At 32.6% G+C, this 23113-nt stretch overlaps 2 protein-coding genes across 2 annotated transcripts; one reads left to right on the top strand and one right to left on the bottom strand.

The window, feature by feature from the left end:
* Window positions 1-8790, bottom strand: LOC143071417 (E3 ISG15--protein ligase Herc6-like). The gene is made up of 6 exons (XM_076245685.1): window positions 8596-8790; window positions 5251-5508; window positions 2941-3142; window positions 2425-2546; window positions 1004-1393; window positions 1-343 (listed from the first exon to the last, which is right to left on the bottom strand). The coding sequence occupies exons 1-6, from the start codon at window positions 8708-8710 to the stop codon at window positions 177-179; spliced, it is 1254 nt and encodes a 417-aa protein (XP_076101800.1). The 5' UTR covers window positions 8711-8790; the 3' UTR covers window positions 1-176.
* Window positions 8791-8978: 188 nt separating this feature from the next.
* LOC143071418 (26S proteasome non-ATPase regulatory subunit 4-like) lies at window positions 8979-21244 on the top strand. The gene is made up of 11 exons (XM_076245686.1): window positions 8979-9084; window positions 12188-12328; window positions 13635-13746; window positions 15220-15306; window positions 15796-15864; window positions 17949-18010; window positions 18319-18472; window positions 18870-18972; window positions 19364-19516; window positions 20052-20134; window positions 20825-21244. The coding sequence occupies exons 1-11, from the start codon at window positions 9059-9061 to the stop codon at window positions 20984-20986; spliced, it is 1152 nt and encodes a 383-aa protein (XP_076101801.1). The 5' UTR covers window positions 8979-9058; the 3' UTR covers window positions 20987-21244.
* The last annotated feature ends 1869 nt before the right edge of the window (window positions 21245-23113 follow it).

Raw genomic sequence — 23113 nt, 5'->3', positions numbered from 1 at the left:
TTTTAATTCTACCAAGATAATTATTGTTGTTACTGTTCTTTTGATAAAATACAAAATTGAGTATTCTCAATCTTAACAAAATAATTTCAACACCTTTGGTATTAATTGTTAACGAGGTTAATTCAAGTTCAAATTTTAATGACATTTTAAAAAGTAGAATTCTGATGCAGTTCATTTTAATCTGTAATGATGTAAGTAGACCAAGGACCACACTGAACATCCTTTATCTTAGTCCCTGATCTGACGTATGAAGATACAGTTTCAAAATAGTCCCTTGTGATTTTGTCATCATGACATAACTGTCCATAGTCATTCCATCCACTGGTCAACAAGATACCATTCTCTGCAATAAAAGAGCAAGAAGATACAATTGTTTTAATATGTAGCATTTCTGTCAAAGCCTGTATGTTGGATTATCTATTGTTACTACAAAAACTAACAGTGGATTCTTTTCGAGCAAATCAATTATAATTCTTTTGTAATTTCACTGTGTGTTGCAACACTAAAAATGGTCATAAGTTACTATAAAAAATTAGAGTATTATTGTATTATTGCAGAGTAACAAAAATAAAATATCCACGAGAAATGTAAAAATGTCAGAATAGATTTGGAAAGAACTTACAGTATATAAAGTTCACGAATCAAACTCGCTTAATCAAAACAAATTGAGAATGAAAATGGGGAATGTGTCCCAAAAAAACGACCAGTGAGGTAGTGAAATATGAGTTAATTTGTTTCTTTCAATAGCACAGTGAGTAAAATTGGTAATAGGCTAATTGAAATTGCTTAAAGGAGATCAGAACCAACTTAACTGAAGAAAGTAACTTTAACTATCCTTAATAAGGAGCCACGGTAGTTTACCGATGTTCAAATCCCATTACTCTATTTAGAAAATACAAACCAAGTAATACACAAATCGCTGGAGCTCTATAAAAAGAGCATGTACGATGCCGATGGTGAGAAGGGTTAAGAAGGAGCCCGGTGATTTCCTATGGTAATGTACCTGTGAGTAAAGCAGTATGACGAGATCCACAACTGGCTTTTTGTATGTTAAATGTGTCCTGTAAATCAATCAAGCATGGGAGAGGGTGAATTTGTGCTGGGTCTACATTTTGTATAAACAATAAACTTTCCAACTTGTCTAAGTTTTGTCTTTCGGGTAAGTCATCAGCTAAAATATCTTTTGATGATAGTGAAGATCTGTCATTGCTTTTATCCTGTACAAGTTTGTTCGTATCATCATCTTTAATCACAATGTTTTCCATAGTATGTCTGCTTTGTGGTGTTGACGTGTCTTGTCGATTAGTATCTCCGTCTTTTTCTCGAACAGTGTAAGAGGGAAGACCGAGTTGTCCACTTTCGTTCCAACCCCAGCAATATATATCTCCACATTCTAAACAAATAAGTTAAATGGATAATTATAATATTATAATTTCAGAATGCTCTGCAAAAATGAAAATAGAACTTTACTTGTGTGTTGATGGATGCATCTTTAAAGTATCCATACACAGCTACTTTTGCATACTATTTCTGTACCAAAAATCTGTAGTACTGGAAATCTACTTTTGATATTCAGTACTATTTTATTACTTAAGAATTATTGTAATATTTAGGTACCTGTATTTTACAGTACATGATTTGCACTTGAAATTTAAGTACTACAGATTTTTTTGGTTGCACGGTTACATTTTCAGCATTTTGAAAGTTTGTCTATTTCAAATCTCATAAAGTAATAATGTTCCATCATGGAATACTGTGATCATTTTTGGTATTATTTTTGTACCAATATTGTAAGTACAAATCAAGTACTGGAAAATACAAGTACATGAATATTACAATAATTCTAAGTAAAGAAATAGTACTAAATATCAAAAGTAAATTTCCAGTACTACAGATTTTCAGTACAGAAATAGTACATATGTAAAAGTAGCTGTGTATATCTCATTCTGTCCATAGATAGTAGTCAAATGTTTAATACTTCGATAGTTGTCACTTATTTGTCTTGATGGATAATACATTTATTATGCTTAGTTAGAAACCAGGATGGGAAGAAAACAGCCGTACTAGATAGATATATACACTATTTCATCGTTAAAACCAGACTGTCGAACTTTAACATTGATGTTTAGGAGGCAGTTTACACTTAATTTAAAGTTTTATAAGTTTTTCCAATATATTGATTGGTGTTTGACGACACTTTCAACACTTTTGTGCTATTTCGTGCCGATCTTCTGTAGGAAAACTGACAACTTGGTTACTAGTACTATTAAATTAAGCTTGGATTCGAGCGCACCTGCAACATGCGGAATTGGCACCCACTAACTCCGTGTTGATAGGCTAGTGATATATATCAGTTCTACTTGGACACCGATGCTCTTGTTTTTCTACTGATATACAATAAACAATCATTTCGTTTTGTGTTACCTGAAATACAAAGCGAATGCCAGCCACCAGCTACAACTGCTAACATTTTGAGTCCCGCTAAGCTGTCTATCAAATGTGGTTCCTTTGTACTATCAACTGTTCCATGACCAAGTTGTCCTCGACTAAATAAAAAGGAATGCACAGTAATGAAGACTGCTAATGTTAAACATTTGTGAAAGCAAGTGAAGACATATCATTGCGACTGACTGTAAATTTATGTACTGGACACGGTAGAATGCAGAAAAACTACATATATCTCGGAAAGAGCAATCGCTATGTCTAATCTGGTGAAATGACACGATTTCTTCGGATGCGTCATATAAAGAAAATTGCATTAAAAAAGGGGAATACAATATTTGAAAGTTATTATCTTAAACGTCACTGTGTTTCATGTAAAATCTAAGCCAAATCTTACTTTTGTTTATGTTAAAAAATAAAGTGATTAAAACAATTTGTAAAACAGCAAGTACATCTCCCTTTACTTATATCGTATTTTTATATACTAGGCCTACATACGTTCCTCCGCCAAACGTGAGGACTGTGCCATACGTTGTTAAAAGTAAGACATGTTCCTTTCCACAGCTAACTGCAGCCACTGTATCTGTACATAGAGACACTAAAGGCAATGAATATGTTGGTGTAATATCTGTATCTTCGCATCTGATGTCTTTTCCTATTTTACATAATATGTTCTCGCTTATAAAACATATCTTGGTATCTGTAATAATAGTAACAAGTGAACTAAAACTCAATATTGAATATGATGGGAAATGTTACAATAAGTCTCTTATTGAGAGGTATGCTTTACACAATTGGCTCATATGGTACTTTATAAGCAAAAACTAAATAACACAAACATGTCAACCTACTGCCTCTTGTAAAGATATATAATAATAACAATAATTGATCTATTAACATTTTATTAACGGTTGTCTGCAAAATATTAAGTGCATTTTCAAGACACCCCGCCACATTCTATATATATACCTGCCCCATGTCAAGTGCTTGTAGTTCAGTAGTTGTCGTTCGTTCATATCTGTCATTTTTTTATTTATATTTTTCTTGTCGGGACCTTTTGTAACAAACTATAAGTTATGGATCTTTTTCTTTATTGAAGGCAATACAGTTGCCCTATATTAGTAATTGTTTATAATCACTTCCGTTGAACTTTGTTGGATAATAGTTACATCTCATTGGCAATCATAACACATCTCATTGGCAATCATAACACATCTCTTTATTTTCGATGTTATCATTTGTTTGGATTCTATACCTTCAAAAATAAATACTTAAAATCTGATTTTATATATTGATACTTGCAGTGTATATTTATGTGTATTTAGCAAGAGGAATGAAATATACCAGAGGGACAGTCAAACTCATGGATCGAAAATATACTGACAACGCCATGGCTAAATATAAAAAGACAAACAGACAAATTACACACTTGACAACATAGAAAGCTAAAGACTAAGCAACACGAACCCCTCCAAAAACTGGAGGTGATCGCAGGTGCTCCGAAAGGGTAAGCAGATTCTGCTCCACATGTGGCACCCGTCCGGTCGTGTTGCTCATGTTATTACAACCCCGGTAAATTATAGTATAAACGGTAAGTCACATTTGTAGTGAACAGGGAAGTGAATTGTAGTTACGACATAAGGAACATATCCGATATCATCTGTGAAACGATTATTCCAAAACGATCAACTGTTTTTTCAAAGTTTTTGCTTTAGCAAATTAAAAAGTTGTCCTTTAGATCATGGATATATGCTTTTATAAAGCCCTGCTTTGTACAAGATCGACACTTTGATTTTGATTTTAACATACTAGCTCACAAGATAACAGCAAGTACCTTACTCCTAGTATGATTAAAGACACTAAACGGGCGCGATAGTGTCAGCTCATATTCGTCTGACTTTTATTCAAGTTATATAAAGATGTGTAGTTAGGTACTGTTAAGGTTTTTGCATTCATTATTAAACATGAAAAGTTATCATTCAATTTAGACAAAATATGCACTAAATACTCCAGAAATGAGGGGTTTTAGTATTATGTATAGTATAACTGGAAGCAAACCAATTGTAAATCTTGTAAATGGCCTTTTTAGAACCTAAAATTATTGAAAGGCACACTTACTAAGTGCTAAACCTATATTTTCGATCTAAAACATGCTATGTTTTTAATTCTTGTGAGGAGTCAGTGGCGGATCCAGAACTTTTCCTAAAGGGGGGGGGGGGGCTGACTGACCTAAGAGGGGCCCCGCTCCAGTCATGCTTCAATGATTCCCTATATAATCAACCAAATTTTTCCCACGAAAGGGGGGCCCGGGCCCCCCAGGGCCCCCCTGGATCCGCCTATGGGAGTGGGGTTTATTGCATTTGGATTCCTATACATGATCCAGAGTTATCTTATACTTAATATAATATTAAACATAAGAGCACATGGAAATATATATGATGAAAAAAGTTAAACCGTCCTGTTCTTCTCCTACATCTGTTTTAGCAGGCGTTCCCCAAGGGTCGGTTCTATGTTCTTATAATTTGTATAAACGATTCTGTCGAGAAGAACGTACTAGACTCTTTGCAGATGACACATCTCTCAGTATTCGAGTAATGATAGGTGGCAAACACAAACTGTAAATGATCATGATCTAAATTGTATTGATTAAAATTATATAGTAGGAGAAGATGGTCTAAGTTGGACTCACTTGTGTCTAATCCTTTTGGAGATATTTTGCAAATAAAATATGTTTAATCTTAAACATGATGATTCTGAAAATAAGAGTATTTGATATAAATTTAACAACTTCTCAGTTTATGAACATACCTGAAATAATTACGAGGTCTTTGTCCGTTGCAGTAAGATGGCATATCTTTATCTGTCCATTGTGCTGCTGTTTGTCATAAAATTGGATCATAAAATATTTTAATTTGTCTGTTATCATATAACATTGATCAGAATTGTTTAAACATACTAGATTTTCACCAACAAATGTAATGTTTTTAATGGAAGATCCAGAAATTTTGTAAAGAATTTTGTCCAATATCGCATGTTGATAGCCCAATACTTTTTGTTTTCCGTCATCTGAAAGAAAATCCTTTATTCATATGTGCAATATATAAATGAATGATTAAGAAAATAAGATTAATTGAAAAAAAAATTTAAACAACACATAATCAAAAGAAAGATAGAGTACATTTTTTCCTGAGAAAACAATTGTCAACCGAGGGGAAGCCAATGTTGATCATCCCTTTTTTCGAGGGGGTTACAATCTACTCTTTCATCTTTTCATCTAAATGTTATTTAATTTATTTTACAGGATGATCTGTCATATTTATCTTTTAAATCTTCAATTGAAAGTTATTAACTATAACTTCATGTGTAATACAACGCCACAGTCATAAGAAAATTGTTACATAAGGGTATATAAGTATTTTTCGGAGACTGGGCATGAGCAACGAAAAGATAAGCCGTCCTGCTTCACTAGTAGCAGTTAGATATAGGACCAAGAGTGCATAGTAAAGATATCAGTTAACTTTCACTACGTATTGCTACATATATATTTTTTTTCTACATTGGTTAGAGGTATAGGGGGTTGATATCTCACAAAACATGTTTAACCCCGCCTCATTTTTGCGCCTGTCACAAGTCAGGAGCCTCTGGTCTTAGTTAGTCTTGTATGATTTTTTAATTTTAGTTCGTTTATATATTTCGGAGTTAATTAGTATGACGTCCATTATCACTAAACTAGTACACATATTCGTTTATGGTCCAGCTGAAGCACGTCTCCGGATGCAGGATTGTCTTACTGTGTTGAAGACCAATTGGTGGCCTTCGGTCGTTTTCTGCTCTTTGGTCTTTTAGTATTCCTTGCTCTAAATGATTCTCTAAAATGGTCTTCAAACATGTTATATCTTCAAAGGTGACATTTGTTTATTGGCAAAATTATTTTCAAAATATTTTCAATAATCGGAGAACCACAAAAACAATGTGTAGACGTACGGGCAGCAAACAACGTCATATCAACATATCACAAAAAAAATAACTCTTTGACACATTTCCCATTTCCATTCTCAATTTTATAATATGATAAAATATTAATCGCATATGACGTCCATATGGCATTCTTTACATTTTCAAATAAGGACTGTGACACCTGGCAAAAGATACGAGCTAGTCTGTGTTGGTATGCTAGTTAATAATTTATAAAAAAAATTGCGTTATTGCTCAAATGGCTGTTTATCGACTTTAGCAATAAAAAGCATATACTGCAAACACAAAACTGTATCACAAAAATAGTTCTTCAAACAGACAAATGCACTGACATATCGAGGATACGAACAATATCCACATGTCCGAAGTTTTTAAAATGATGCATGTGAATAAAGATGACCACATCGTGTTCAACACAATGTGTAGAAACTTATTCAACATTTCAAAACATTATTAATTATCGTATTAGAATTTACGTAGGATATGCTTGGGGATATGAAAGACGGAAAACATATATCTAAGATAAAGCAATTGAAAGCGTTTGTCACAACTTTGACAAGCATTTATTTCAGGAACTTGAAAACGCAAACTTGTCCCTGCAAGTTTACCGATGCAAGCCGTTTTAGTCACAGCCGATTCGGCCATTGTCATTTTGGTCATACTGCCAGTTCCAAATCGGCAAAACTTTGTAAGGTCATTTCAGACAAGGCTTTTATTGTTATAAAGGGAGGGGGGAATTAGAAGCAGACGTTAAATAACAAATGGAAAAATGCATTTCGCTTCTACCTTTTGATTAAGTGATAAAAACAAGGACGTATGCTAGTTATAAATACGTCCTTGATAAAAGTGTGTATCAAATTATGAATGCTAAAATATTATTCGTAAAATGGTGGCATTGTAATAAAAAAAGAAGAAGTTGTGAATGTAACGACTATCCCTTTGAAGTACCGACCTTGTCAACTGGAATTTCGTATCAAATTGTAATATCTTAACCATGTGTGGCACAGTGCCATAAGAAAGTCACAATTTATGCAAGGATCTTACTATACAATTTATGTCAAAAAGATTATTTCGTTTTTGTTACAAATTTTCCTTTTCAAAACAAACTTCAGTCAAAATATTTAACAATTATCAATATGCATAAGAAGTTGTGATATGAGCGCTTAGCCGTACATATTATGATAACAATATGAAAAAGTCTAGCCGAATCGAGTATGGCCGAAATGACTGTAGCCAAAATGACTTTGGTCAAACTTACTCAGCGGCCGAAACGACTTATGGCCGAACTAGTTGGGCGACCAAAACGTATCGAAAGCAATTATAAGAGGGCCTGGCTGGATGGAGAACTACAGTCAAAAGTGCAGAATAAAGGGGGAAAGGAAAATTGGCAAAAAAAAAAAGAATAGATAATAATAGATGCTAGAAAGTACGTATACGGTATATATAAAAATTGACAAAATAATTAAAGAATATAGAAATTGATTTAAAAATAAAGAATGCAGAAATCCAGACCCACAGTTATCCTATATATGCTTATCCTCTCACTGAGAAGATCAGGCATACAGTAAAGCTACAATGTGAAAACTAATGAGACAAACAATGCACGATGCCTTAAATAACAAACTGAAGTATAACTATTAAGCTATACTAAGCATTAAACAATGACATTTTAGCAAATGTGTCATGATGGAGATTCTTTGTTGTTTCCATGGTGCTTTTGTACAGGTTAACATCTACAAAAAGCCACGGTGTGAAAGTACCAGACAGAATACTGAGTGACAGGACACTGGACAGTTGTAATCTACCCTCAGCATGCATATCAAATTTGCAAAAACTGATTATCTTAATATATGACCATAGATGTAAGACCCATGATATGACATACCTATATAAAAATTAATTAGCTTTCACTATTGCATGTTTGTAAATATTGTCAGGTTTGTCAGTCTTTTGTAACAATCCAATATTGGCTATACCACTCAGTCGGTTCTAACTTCCTTTGTCTTTATTCTTTTACAGTTACACCTTGCTATTAACGGAAATGTTCCGGTCCAGTGTTTTTTTCTGAGCAAGTTAGTGTCAACAGATAAAATATACTATTAAACTAACTGTAGTAGTCTCAGAGTAGTCTCAGGCCAAGAGATTGACTTAACTGTGTTCTTTTAATTAGATACTTGCCAAAATAAACTGCTGTGTTGCTCCATGATGAGTTGATTCTTATGACGTTCTTTTCGTTCAATATTTGTAATGATCTATCGTCCATAAATTCGTCATAGCCATAGAAGTTGACCATAATTCTTTTGTTGTTGTTGTTGACCCATGTGCTTGAAGACTGGGTTCCGTTTTGACGAGGTTGTGTCACGGAAACCAGTAAACAAATACAATACTATTTAATAATATAATTATATGCATTTTTGCTTCAATTTATTCATTTATTTGTGTATTTAATTGTTTTTAAATATTGCTCTTTGTGAAAGATTATCAATGACAAATTTTAAATCAATTTTCAATCTTTAAAAATCAAGCACAGCAATATTTTTCTTTACGTCGTTGTGCTGTGCTGTTGAATGTCTATCATCCGGTCATTAAGACGGAAAATAATTTCAACCAATCATAACGCTTCATATAATTCATTTCCAAAATGGTTCTCGAAAGTACAATTGTCTGGTAAAAAAACTTTAAATCATATTTGTTTCCCTCACACTCAAGCTTAATTGAAAAGATACATATTTCGATAGAGGCCTAATGTAAACTTGCTTATTGTCTCATATTCACTATTCCCGATTTAGGGTATTTAATGTGTGAAAATTATTTATTCGTTATAACGACGATGATTTAGCGATTTTGGAAATCCACATCACCGGTTGGACTCGGTCATATCAATGTGACAATGATCATTTCACGTAAAATTATAAAGAAATCGGTTTTGTTTAACCCTGTTTGTAATATAATGCTATAATGGAATTTTACTGTTCAAGGGAAATATTCGAAGACCAAGTGCAAAAATGCCACAAATTATGTCAAATTAAATTTAGCTGCGAAAACGTAGCTCTTTAGGTCCTTTCGATGATTTTTGATATTTGCGGACCTATGGCAAAAAAAAAAAAAAAAAGGACAATAGAGCTACGTTTTCACAGCTAATGTAAATTATGAGGCAGGCATTAATACCTGTGAAAGGGGACGAAGTCTGTACGATTTTTTTTGAAACTTCAAATCTGTTAAAAAAGAAACGGAAATACTGTAACATTTCCGATTTTGGTTCTGTTGTTAGGGATTTTCCTTATGACGTTATTTAAGAAATAACTAATGGGGGCTTGACTATATCGTGATTTTACCACAAGTTGGCCCTTTATGACAAATATTTTACCCTGAGCAATAGCAAGGGGTAAAATATCGGCATAAAGGGACATAAAGGGACCAAGGCTTCCAAAACGGTCAAATATTCTGGTCATTTGTATAATGACCCAAATTTATGCCTTTAACAGCCCCACATTTCCGACCATAAAAGTGACATGATGATTAATTACTATCAAATAGACAATAGACAATATTTTATTCGCACAAACACATTTACATTAAATGGTTATGGCATACAAAATTAAAACAATAAACTGACAATAGTTAAATTGATTATAACTATATTAGAGTGACAGTGGTATTCACAGCGAAGAAGAAAAAGGCTATAAATATCAACAGTTTACACATTGTTAATGTTCATGAACAATTATAAAAAAGACAACCCTTACTTCAATACTTTCTAATTTTAATCCAGGCTAATAAGTTGCTGGACAGCTGAAAACTACCTGTTCAGATGACAGGTAAATTATAATTTTCAGTACCGGACATCGTATAAATTAATCGGTCTATTCACAATTATTTTTGTACATTTCAGCGGTTTGTATCTAATTGATTTAGTCCAAAAGAATAAATTATAATAAATACATTTATAAACATGATTCGATGAAACATTTAAAAAGGTTTTAAATGAAAAATCGTCAGAACTTCGTTGCATGAATAAGAACGTGTGCGCATGTGCACAGGTGGGAAATTTAATTATGCATCCTACGTTTCTTCAAAAATGCTAAAATTATCATTGATACCTGTATCTAACGTTCATTTCAAGTATTTTGTTGAAGAAATAACGTGGAAAGAGCTTCTTCACTCAGTCGTGCTTTGTAAACGTTCACTGATTTTACGCATCCGTTTATGGTCCATGTTTTACCATTGTCAAGTCAACATCCGGTTTGGGAAAATGTGACTTTAAAGTAAATTTTTTGACAATGTCATTTTGCACAAATAAAGAGCCTAAGGCAGATATGAGCATGCTGATGTGCACACTTTGAATGATGCACTGCCAATTTTAACAGTACTTCAGAACATCAAATTCATATCAAAGTAAATTTTAATATCGGTTTTTTTTAATCTAATGTCAATCATAATTTGGGATGGCCATCTGATTACCATAATTGCCTTTTGTGACTTAGTCTTAGAGATTAAAATCGGGATCAGATATAAAATGTCCGGCTGGCTCAAAAAAAATTTGGAAGCCCTGAAAGGGACAACCCGTGGTAAAATCTAGATATATTCAAACCCCCATGAATTATTTCGATTCTAATAGGACAAATACGGCAATAGACATATTTACACTTGTATGCAAATTTGTCCGCCATTACATAAAATCACACAGGTTCCTGTAAACTTTGAGGTCACAACTAAAAAGTGATTGTTGCCTGACGTCAAAATGTTATTCCGAGGTGATGAAAGGTCATTCGGAGGCAAAATACAGCTAAATACCAAAAGGGTATATACGTTTATTCTTTTGGATCGAAGCGCTCTAGGTGGAGGCAAATATTTGCTGTTCCCATAAATAAATGCACTATTCAATTGGCGTAAAAGAACGGAGCTAACTGAATTATTGACATGCTTAAGCTAATTACAATAACGTATTTATATCGTTTTGAAGGAATTTAAACGATAGTTTACTTATATATGTCTAATATGTTTTAAAAAAATGGTTTATACCAGATTTTAGTATCGTTTGTTTACGTTTCCTTGTTGTGATAATTTTCAGTTTCACAAGCGTGTCATCCCGTAAAATGCTTATATTCTTACGTCATCGTTCTATGACGTCAGGCACCTCATGCATAAAAAAGTATATGACGGAGTACGATCGGAACAGCCCTGGCAATATATTCAGATTTTACCACGGGTGTGTACTCAAAACGTTTGAAGGACGTCATGTTAAAATATTAAAAACGGTAAAATTTAATGGACCTGAATTTTTTGGAACGTTCCAAATTTACATTATCTGGAAATTCTGGTCTGTCAAATTTTACAGATTTAAAATTTTATATCCATCGGAATTGATGTTTCTGTGGTAATTGTGGGAAAACATTTTGAGACATAATAAATATTTGCCCACCTCAAATGGAATCGTACCTTATTTTATCTTTTCTTTTGGATATTTCAAGAAATATTTTACATCAATAAGCACAAAAAAGGTAGGACTTTGTAACTATGTAAAAATTTCTAACCGGCAATAAAAATTTCATGTCAAAACTAGGTGTCAAAGTTCCCACCAAAATCTGCTCTCAAACTCCAGATGTAAAAAATGGCTTCAGCGTTATGACGTTGTAGGAAGGCGTCCCAGAAAAAAAATGAAATAGCCTTGCCAGACGTCATAATTATTTGGACTAGTCCTAACCTAGTGACAGTAGTGACTAGTGTTTTTGATACACTTGCAATTTATTTACTTTTATATGTGTTTCAGTGTTGACAACAGTGATTATATGAGAAATGGTGACTTTGTTCCTACTAGACTGCAAGCCCAACAAGATGCTGTCAATCTTGTTTGTCACTCCAAAACTAGATCTAATCCAGAAAACAATGTTGGACTATTAGTTATGTCTCAGTAAGTTGAAGGGAAATAATGTTGAAAAGTAGAAGTATGAACGTAAAATACATGTATACATAGTATATGCAAATTCAAATACTTTAGAAATTAATGTTGTTTTTGTTTTTTTAGATTATCATGTTTATAGAATGAAAGTAAGTGACTATCAGAATGCATATCAAGCACAAAAGCACTTCTTGCTAAAATGATGTTGTATGATTGCCAATGACATGAATGAGATAAGTCTTCATAAGAGACCAAGTGACACAGAAATTAACATGTACAACTATAGGTCCTGTACTAACTTCAACAATGAGAAAAATCCATATGGCAAAGTCAGCTATAAAAGGTCCCTAAATGACAAATGTAAAACAAGTCAAACTAGAAAACTAACAGCCTACATGTAATTGGTGTACTAAATAATGAAGGAAAAACAATTAAATATGTAACACAGCAACAAATTATAACCACTGTCAGAATAACAGGATCCTGACTTGGTACAGGCACATACAGAATGTGATGCCTGATGGGGTTAATATAAAAAAGATGTGGTATGATTGCCAATGAGACAACTATCCACAAAAGACCAAAATGACACAGACATTAACAACTATAGGTCACCGTATGGCCTTCAACAATGACCAAAGCCCATACTGCATAGTCAGCTATACAATGTAATAGCCCCCGATAAGACAATGTAAAACAATTCAAACGAGAAAACTAACGGCCTTATTTATGTAAAAAAATGAACGAAAAACAAATATGTAACACATAAACAAACGACAACCACTGAATTACAGGCTCCTGACTTGGGACAGGCACATACATTTTTTGTACATAAATAATGTGGCGGGGTTAAACATGTTAGCGGGATCCCAACCCTCCCCCTAACCTGGGACAGTGGTATAACAGTACAACATAAGAACGAACTATAAAAATCAGTTGAAAAAGGCTTAACTCATCAGATGGACAAAAATACAAGTAGACGTGGCCGGGTACTTATACATCCCGACACAAAAAGACGTAATGAACAGATCTGAGAGTACTCGCAGTTATCTGACAGCTAGTTCAAAGCCACTAACAACTAATAAAAAAATCATGCATCTAAGACTAAACAATCAATCCGTGGATTATGGACTAGCATGACTAGTATTATACATCACAACTAAAAGACACTAAGTACCAATCTGAGAGGATTCACAGTTACTGACAGCTAGATCAAAGCTAATAAAAACTAATGTCATTTTCTTATATGAAACAGAAGGTGACATGTCAATTTATAGTTTAAAAATCAAATTAATAATTGAGTTTCTCTTCTTTTCAGTGTTGAAGTGTTAGTCACCTTGACCACAGATGCTGGAAGGGTTTTAAGTAAGCTTCATCAAGTTCAACCAATGGGAGAAATCAAATTTGGAACAGCACTGAAAGTTGCACATGTAAGTCTTTAAGAAGAAATGATGAATCCGGAATAGAATAAGTAGAGTTCAAGGATCCGGAAATTTTTTCACCTAATTTCGGTCATTTTGGGATAACTTAAAAGTTGGTGCCCTTTTTCAAACAAAGATTGTGTGTATGCTCATACAGTCATACTCGTAGCATCAACGAACTTGTTTAACTGTTGCATTGCATTTACTTCAGAAATTTCCCTACCATTTTCCTTAAAATCGATCTTGAGCAATAAAAGGAAGGCAACAGTTTAAAAATGAAATGATTTTAATGACTCAAAACGATAAATTTCTCAAACTTCGCTTACGTTTCTTTCGATTTTGAAGAAAAAATTATCACCGGATGTTTTACGACAATAGTAAAACGACCAAATTCAGACTCATTTCCGGGATTAGTTTTGTTTATCAAATTCACAGGAAATCGTCGGCTTTTTAACTGTTTTACCTTTAATAGTGTTTGAATATTAATTATAATAGTTGGACTTGTTTTATTTAGCATGAAATCATTTTGAATTTACGATTTAGTGTCTATTTGCGGAAGAGAATTTCAAGCATGCGTATTAGTAAACAAAGCACATGTGTTTGTAGTGAAACAATATTTTGTTCTACGTAAATTAATTTAATTTTAATTTAATTTTAAATCAGAATTGACAATTGTCTAAGCTGAGAAAAGTAATTAAATAATGCAGACAGTTGTTATGAACTTTAAATTTCTTTAAAATATTAGTTCTGAGCTCGTGATCAATAAAAAATTTAATTAAAAACACAGGTAAAGAGATAAGGGATCATTAGCCAATATTTCCCAGAGGCATTACTATAGTTATTAGGAGGGCCCTCAGGATTATAACACTTTACTGGAGTGGCAGTATTATTACAGGAATATGATAACAAGCAAAAAACAAGTTCAAAATGGCGATTTAGACACTGTTAGAAACTCGATCTCAACGAAATGACATTGAATGACCGAAATTATTTCTGTAAAAAAATAAAATTAGTCCTAAATCCCAATTACTCTTTTAGGACAAAATACTTTCAGTTTAGGTCAAGACTGGCATATATGACCGTTTCCGAACCCTTGGTAGAGTTCATCACATTATGCAATAACTCTGAAAATGTATTAAATCTTTAAGATTCTCATTTAATTATATTGTAAACATGAGAAGGGAAGTGTGTATTTACATCATGTTACATGTACAATGTAGTATGTTATTTTAGGCTGTTCTTGATCAGTGCGTATTTACATCATTGTTACTGTACATGTACAATGTAGTATGTTATTTTAGGCTTTTGTTGATCATACATCATGTAACATGTACAATGTAGTATGTTATTTTAGGCTGTTGTTGATCAAACAAAATATAAACCATTTCCGAAAGACCTACATGTATGTCCGATTAGAATTTACCGGTCATGCTGGTGTTTCAAGAATAGAAGAAAATCATAGCTTATGTAATTTATTTATAGCTTGCACTCAAGCACAGACAAGGAAGAAATCATAAAATGAGAATTGTATTCTTTGTTGGAAGTCCTGTTGAAGATGAAGAAAAAGAGGTTAGTTTATTTCTTGTCAATGATTTGAAATGTTGCCTAATTTGGCCTTTATAGGCTTGGCATGACAGGTTTTCTATAATGGAATATCAAAAATAAGATTACAAATCTTTTGTTAAATTGTAAAATGTTACATTTACTGATTTATGCATTGATTCTTATTATTGCTACCAATTTATCTGATTAAATCTACTTAGCCTAGTAAGTGCTTTCTGGAAATTAAAAAAATGGCCAGAAAGAAGTGGTTTGCAGGTATTTTTAACTTTGAATTGTGTAAGTGGTTGTTTCCATTGGCTCCTAGAATGAGGCAAAACATATCTATTTGATGTTTCTCACAGTTTTGGTTGATGACATCTATTAGAGCTGAAAAAATAAATGATAAAATACTAAAAGAAAATGATTAAACAGATCAACTGAAACTTAAGTTTTACAAGGCAAATTTGACTTATGTTTCTGTAGTGCTATGTAATTATATTGTCTTGTTTATTATAGTTGGTAAAACTTGCAAAGAAACTGAAGAAAGAAAAAGTCCAGATAGATATAGTCAATTTTGGAGAAGAGGTCTGTATGGTAGATTGTTGGGATAATTCATTTTGAAATGTTGTATGAGTAAGATAGTGTTTTTGGGGAAAGACGGCTTCAAGCCGTCAATTCCCTAATGGGGTTGGCCAGAGTATCATTCCCTCACGTCAATCATTTTGTTTTGATAGTTTGGAAACCCCCTCAAAATGTCATACTGAAATTGATGACAAGGAGAACAGATTGACTTTAAATACATTTTTTACACATTTCCCTTCTGTTTCTCATGAAATTATCGTATATTGAGCTTTCCCTTACACTATATACGTTTCTTTTACAGTACGGAAAAATCAGTATTACGAAATATTCTAAATATATCTAACCTAGTGACGTCATTGTTGGAATGCCACACTACACAGGGATATCCTTTATTCATTATAAAAATCATTCACAGTAGTTGTATACTAATTTAAAATCCGTATTTGTTAAATATAAACCTAATGATGTTTGCTGTAGTGTAGATGATTCACACACCAACATGAAATGCTTGAATCTGAGGCTATAATCAGATAATATGTAGGTCAACTTTCGCGGTAAACAATGTCAATGGGGATACATGAGATTGGGGAGAGAAACGGCAGTTTTCATTGTTTCTGTAAAGTTCTTTTTTTAGAATCTTCCTCCAATTCAGGAGCACCTCAATTGATGAGTAATTTTACACTAAAATCAAAGTAAATGTTTCTGAACATTTAAAATGTGACATTTAGTATATTATAAGTAGTCTTCTATATAAAAAAAAAATGTGTACCAACATAATTATTGAAATGGTTAAAAAAAAAAAAAAAAAAAAAAAAAAATGTTGCTTTTTGTAGTTTATACCTATTGAGATTGGGGAGAGCAACTGCAGTTTTCATTCTTTCTGTAAATTTATGTTTTTAGAATCTTTCTCCAATTAAGGAGCACCTCAATTGATGAGTAATTACCAACTAAAATGAAAGTTAATGTATATGAACACTTAAAATGTCACATTAAGTATATATATGATAAGTAGTCATCAATTAAAAAATAATTTTGCGTACCAACATAATTATTGTAGTGGTCATTTTTTTTTCTCATTTTTTTTTTAAATATTGCTTTTTGTAGTTTAAAGCTATTTATTCATGAATTTTACAGATATATCAAAATGTGGGATCTGGAAACAAACTTCACACAGTTTTTATTTCAATCATATTTGATTTTATAAGTACATGTATCCCTGTGATGAGAGTTGTAACTGGGAACTTTATCAATGGAAAATTAAAACTGAATAGATTTTTCAGTCCTCACTTTCTTGAGAATATTGTCACAAAAAATTGAGAATAGTCTTAGCCTGCCGTTCAGTTGTACATAATTAAAATTTTAAAATATAATGTAGTAGTTGTTAAATTCAATTGAATTTTAGATAATTAACTCCCAACTTAAATCAAATGTTTTGATTTAGAAGGTGCAGATCTCATTGGTCCAAATTGTCTCTATGATGAATTCTTGACTAAGGAAATGAAATAACAATAAACAACAATTAGTTTCATTATTGTCAGCCTTTCTATATGTTCTAGCTGTTCTTTTGCTCATTCTTTGTATGTAGACTATCAAAAGATATCCCCTAAAAATTGAAACAATGGCCGTCTTTTCCCTCAGAGCTCTTCAGCTCTTTGATTGATAATTATACCTGAACTTCTTGCTGGTGGAAAATGAAGAACAACAATACAAACATTATTGAAACAAACAGGAAACAGTTTCATTTAACCTTGTGATTATAAAGATATAATGCATAAAAGTAATTTAAAAGTCAGTGGAACAAAACTGCAAAGTTAATTTAAAATGAACATAAATATAAAATGAAGGTAATCACAATCAACACATGTTTTAAATATTGCATGAGGAAGCAATTATTAAAACATTTATCCAAGGAAATGGCACCTATTGATTTTTTTTAGTATAGATAGGTAATTAAACTCTCAAATTTATTTCCTTGTGAATAAGTAAATGTATTCCTTCTCTTACCTGCACACTTAATTAAAAAATCTGTATTGCCATACAAGTATAAAAAGTATATATGGTGAATATTTTTGGTTTATATTTTACAGGCAGTCAACACAGACAAATTGACAGCATTAGTTAACACAATCAATGGAAAAGATGGAACTGGGTAATGATCAAATTCCTAATGTAAAGTTTTATATAAAACTGCTGTTTTTCTTTGTAAGGACTCAGTTCATACATTGTCAATCATGTCAATTGGACTTGCTATCAGAGAAAACATGGGACTGAATTTTGTGTTTTATTTCATACATAAAGGGTGATTTAAAGTTTTACTGTGAAACAGTTGTCATACATTTTTCTCTATTCTTATTTGATTACTTACAAGTCCAAGTTTCTGTTCCTTTCCAGCGTATCCTGTTTTTCTTGGGAAGTTTTAACTTTTACTGAAATAAGATTCATCCTTATTCATTTCAGATCCCATTTAGTAACAGTACCACCAGGACCTTTACTATCTGAAGCCTTGATTAATTCACCTATCATAGTCGGAGAGGATGGATCTGGTGCTGGTCTTCAAGCCACAGGATTTGAATTTGGGGTTGATCCTAATGAAGATCCCGAGTTAGCCCTGGTATGTATTTCCTAAAATTTAAATAACTAAAGGAAGAATGTAATTTTGATATTAAATAGTATCTGTCATCCTTATTGCTATCTATATAATGTATATCAGCCTGTTTATCTGTCATGATTACTGTTTAAACTACAAATGAACTATAGGGAACTTATGCAAGGGTAGAACATCATTTAAAGATTACACGTTCTTTAGATTATCAAAATTTTTGGGCTTAATCATTCCTGGTGAAGATAAATTTAGAAAAGAGCTTCAGATGCGCCATCTTATGAAGTGTTTTTTCTAAAAGGAAAATTAATTCTACTCAAACAACCTCGAGGGAAAGATCATTAAACATTACTTTAGGGGGGCTCCTTATTTGTGAGCTTGTTCAAAGTACCATTTGTTTGATTTATAGGCCTTGAGAGTATCTATGGAGGAACAGAGAGCCAGACAGGAAGATGAAGCTAAAAAAGCTATAGATTCAACAGCTGAAGAGACAGCACCAGTACAGGAAACTGGTAACTATATTTTTATCATTCAGAAGACATAGTTTTCCTAAAGTCCTGAGATGGACTGGACCTTCTATTAGACCACAGTTTTATTATTTATTCCAGATACAATTATTTGTTTATTCAAACCACACTAGAAGCTATTTCTGTTATAAAGCAAACATTTCTGATTGAAAGGGATAACTTTATAAGATATTGATCACTATTTAAATCTTAATATGAAATGTGTTGATTCAAAAGAATATATTTTGTAAATTTCTAAAAGGCTTCTCTGTGCAAATGCTTTCTAGAAAGTTGGGGGTTGTTGTATGCTTGCTTGTGTCCTAAGTTCGTTATCATTGTGTTGATTAAAGTTGATATTTGCCATATTCATTAACTTAATTTATCATCTGTTTTGTAGGAACCAATGATGAAGCCATGTTACGACAAGCTTTGACAATGTCACTAGGACAGGAAGAAGAACCAGCACCAACACCTAGTGGACAGAATTTTAGTTCTTTATCAGAAGAGGAACAAATTGCATACGCCATGCAGTTATCTCTACAAAATTCAGGTCAGCAAGATATTGTTATATAATATTTATCACTGTCATATAGCTGTGAGTTACAAAAGAGCTTTCAACCTACTTTGCAGGATAACTGTAAACTTACACATGGTAGAGTATTGGACTGTATTATTGAAACACTATAAAAGTAATAAACTAAATGAGACACTGAATATATCTCTGATAGAACTTTCATCGTTACTTGGATAATTCTTTCAAATCGTGAAGTAGGAGATTTACATTGTGTTTTCGAAATCCTAGGTCCCGTTTGTGAACCCCTTTAACCATTTACCCTTATAACGAAGAACACCTTAATGAGAACAATCCATTAGTATGCACACTGTAGTCTGTACAATAATGTTTCTATCATAATGAAATTTGGTTTGATAGAATTCTGGCTTTTTAATCTGCTATACCAACTTCGGAAAAGAACAATAGAAGTAAAACAGAACTCTTGTGTCACAATTCAAACAATGCAAGGATTCTGATGCAAATAAAACTAATTGTAAGAATCACACATCTTGACTGATTGTTTATATTTTAGCTGATAATACAACAGAAAACACTCCAGCTCCTATGGATGTGGATGAAGATGGTAAAACACCTGTCCAGAAAGCAGAGGGAGCTGTAAGTAATTCTGTAGTAAAATGACAGAGGAATCATCAAACAATAGATTGTGATACTAATCAATATAATCATATGTTGATTCTTTTATTGTCATCAATAACAATGGTCATGCTAGAGGAAATATTGTAGTTTTCTTGATATTTTATTTCAAGGTTTTACATAACTCTGCATAGTAAATTTATACTTTGTTGAACATTTTAATTTGTTGTTTACCTAAACCCATGACAATTGTTTTTTTCACAAATATTGAATCTACAGAACCGTTAAATTGGCAAAATTAAGATACTAGTAGTGCTTTGTCTATAAAAGAGGGACTAAAGATCCCAGAGGGACATTCAAACTCATAAATCGAAAATAATCTGACAACGCCATGGATAAAAAAGACAAACAGAAAAAATATAGTACTCAAAATGCAACATAGAAAAATAAAGACTAAGCTTCTTCAAAGTGACAAGAACATTTCCATTTAGATCTTTGGCAAGGGACAGCCTTTTATTATCAAAAATTGCATAGTAAGGTCTACTTTATAAAATGTGAAAGAGCTTTTCAGTTATCTGCCGATAGTACAACTCAGGTTATCTTCACCAATAAAACAGACTATTGTTCAAATTAATACCAAACAAACAAATAAATAGAATTAGATATATATATAATTGTTCAAATCAACAACAATATGTATTTTATTTCCAGGATGAGGATTATTCTGAAGTGATAAACGATCCGACATTTTTACAAAGTGTTCTTGAAGGATTACCTGGTGTTGATCCACAAAGTGAAGCTATACAAAACGCTATAAGTTCGGTCAAAGATGGGTCCAAGAAGGACAAGGATGACAAAAAAGATTCAAAATGATACTTTATAATTTATTTCTAGAAAACAATTATTTCATAAAAAAAATATCATAACTTTTTTTTAAAAGAAGAGTTTTAGTACTTTATAATTTGAAAAAGAGGATATTATTTTCATTTTGTTATCAAACAAGTATCAATATTGAAGAATCTTTATATGGAAGTGTGAATGAAGACTTGTGTTACGTAAATATGTATGGAAAAGTACCAGTTAGTGATTGAAGCATCTCTTTGAAATAAAAATAGATTTATGAATCCTTAATGATTACTTTCATTGCACATCCAAAAGTGGTATAAGAACATGACAACTGCTTTCTGTAAATAAAAATAACAGTCAAGAAATAACAAAATAATTAGAGAAACTTGAGTTTAGCTAATTACATAATCTTACATGTACAAAGTTTATTTATTTGGTGCTCAACATGGTTTCAGAAATAGCAAAATTTGCAATGACCAAGTCGGAGGTCAATAACAGAATTAAAGATCGGGCATGTTGTTTTTTTTTTTTAAATAATTTCAGTCATTTCATTAATTAGGCCTTTTTTAATCGTTATTTTGCAATCCTTTTCCAGTGATAAATACAAAAGCACATAGATATTCAGTTTCTTGTCCAAAATGTCTTCGGTAGATATTAGTAAATATATCTTTTATTATTTTTCTGAAGCATTTCATTAATTCTTCTGAATCTTTCTAAATTGTTGCATCTGCCACAGTGAGACAAAGGATTTCCTTGTGCCACTGCTATTGTTTGGCATGATCTGTGACAACCATGTCCTTTAATATAGAAATATGTTTGCATAAACCCAAGCTTCTACATCAATGAATGTAAGCAAATACTGATAACCAGCTTTGAGTATTTACACTATGAGCCAATGGACCCTTTTGTACGTTCTTCACTGCAGTTGTAGCCAAAAAAAAACTTTGTAACAATATAAACAACTTGAATTTCACCGCATGATCATAGTACATGTTTTTTAATAACATTCATCAATGTGGACCTTATATATAAGATTTTTGAGGATCTAAACAGGACAGCTTAAGACATACAAGGTTAAACAGGACAGACAAAGTCATACAGGTTAAACAATAAAACCAAAGTCATAGAAATTAAACAGGACAACCAAAGTCAAACAAGTTTAAAATGTCATGACTCATCCCAACTCATACAAGGAAAAACAGGAAAACCAAAGTCCTAGAGGTTAAACATGACATCCAAAGTCGTAAAGATTACACAGGACAGTCATAATAACGCAAGGTTAAACAGGTCATCTAACGTCATACGAGGTTAAGAAGGAGATCTTCAGTCATATATATCAGGTCAGCCAGAGTCATAGTGGTTAATTTATCTGCCAAATTCAGAGATGTTAAACAGTACATCAAAAGTCATAGACATAAAACAGGACAGCCAAAATCACATGATGTAAAATTGTACAACCAAACTATGTTAAAGATGCAGGTCAACCAAAGTTATAGAGGTTAAAAATGCAGTTCAGACAAAGTCATTAAGGTTAAACATCCAGCTCATCCAAAGTCATAAAGGTTAAACATGCAATTCAGCCAAAGTCATAAAGGTTAAACATGCAGTTCAGCCAAAGTCTTAAAGGTTAAACATGCAGTTCAGCCAAAGTCATAAAGGTTAAACATGCAGTTCAGCCAAAGTCATAAAGGTTAAACATGCAGTTCAGCCAAAGTCTTTAAGGTTAAACATGCAGTTCAGCCAAAGTCATAAAGGTTAAACATGCAGTTCAGCCAAAGTCATAAAGGTTAAACATGCAGTTCAGCCAAAGTCTTAAAGGTTAAACATGCTGTTCAGCCAAAGTCATAAAGGTTAAACATGCAGCTCAGCTAGAGTTGGAGGCTAAACATCCAGATCAGCTAAGTCATAGAGATTGATCAGGTCATACAAGGTTAAACAGGACGACCAAAGTCGTAGAGGTTAAACATGACCACCAAAGTCATAGAGATTAAACAGGACAGCTAAAATCATGTGAGGTTTAACACATCATCCAAAGTCACAAGGTTAAACAGGTCATCTTAAGTAAGTCTTGGATGTTCAAACAGGTCAGCCAAAGTCATAGAGGTTAAACATGCAGGTCAGTCAAAGTCCTATGAGTTATACATCTATGTCAAT

This window comes from Mytilus galloprovincialis, chromosome 4 (assembly GCF_965363235.1).
Source record: "Mytilus galloprovincialis chromosome 4, xbMytGall1.hap1.1, whole genome shotgun sequence".
Taxonomy (NCBI): Eukaryota; Metazoa; Mollusca; class Bivalvia; order Mytilida; family Mytilidae; genus Mytilus; species Mytilus galloprovincialis.
This window is presented reverse-complemented; position numbering and strand designations above follow the sequence as displayed.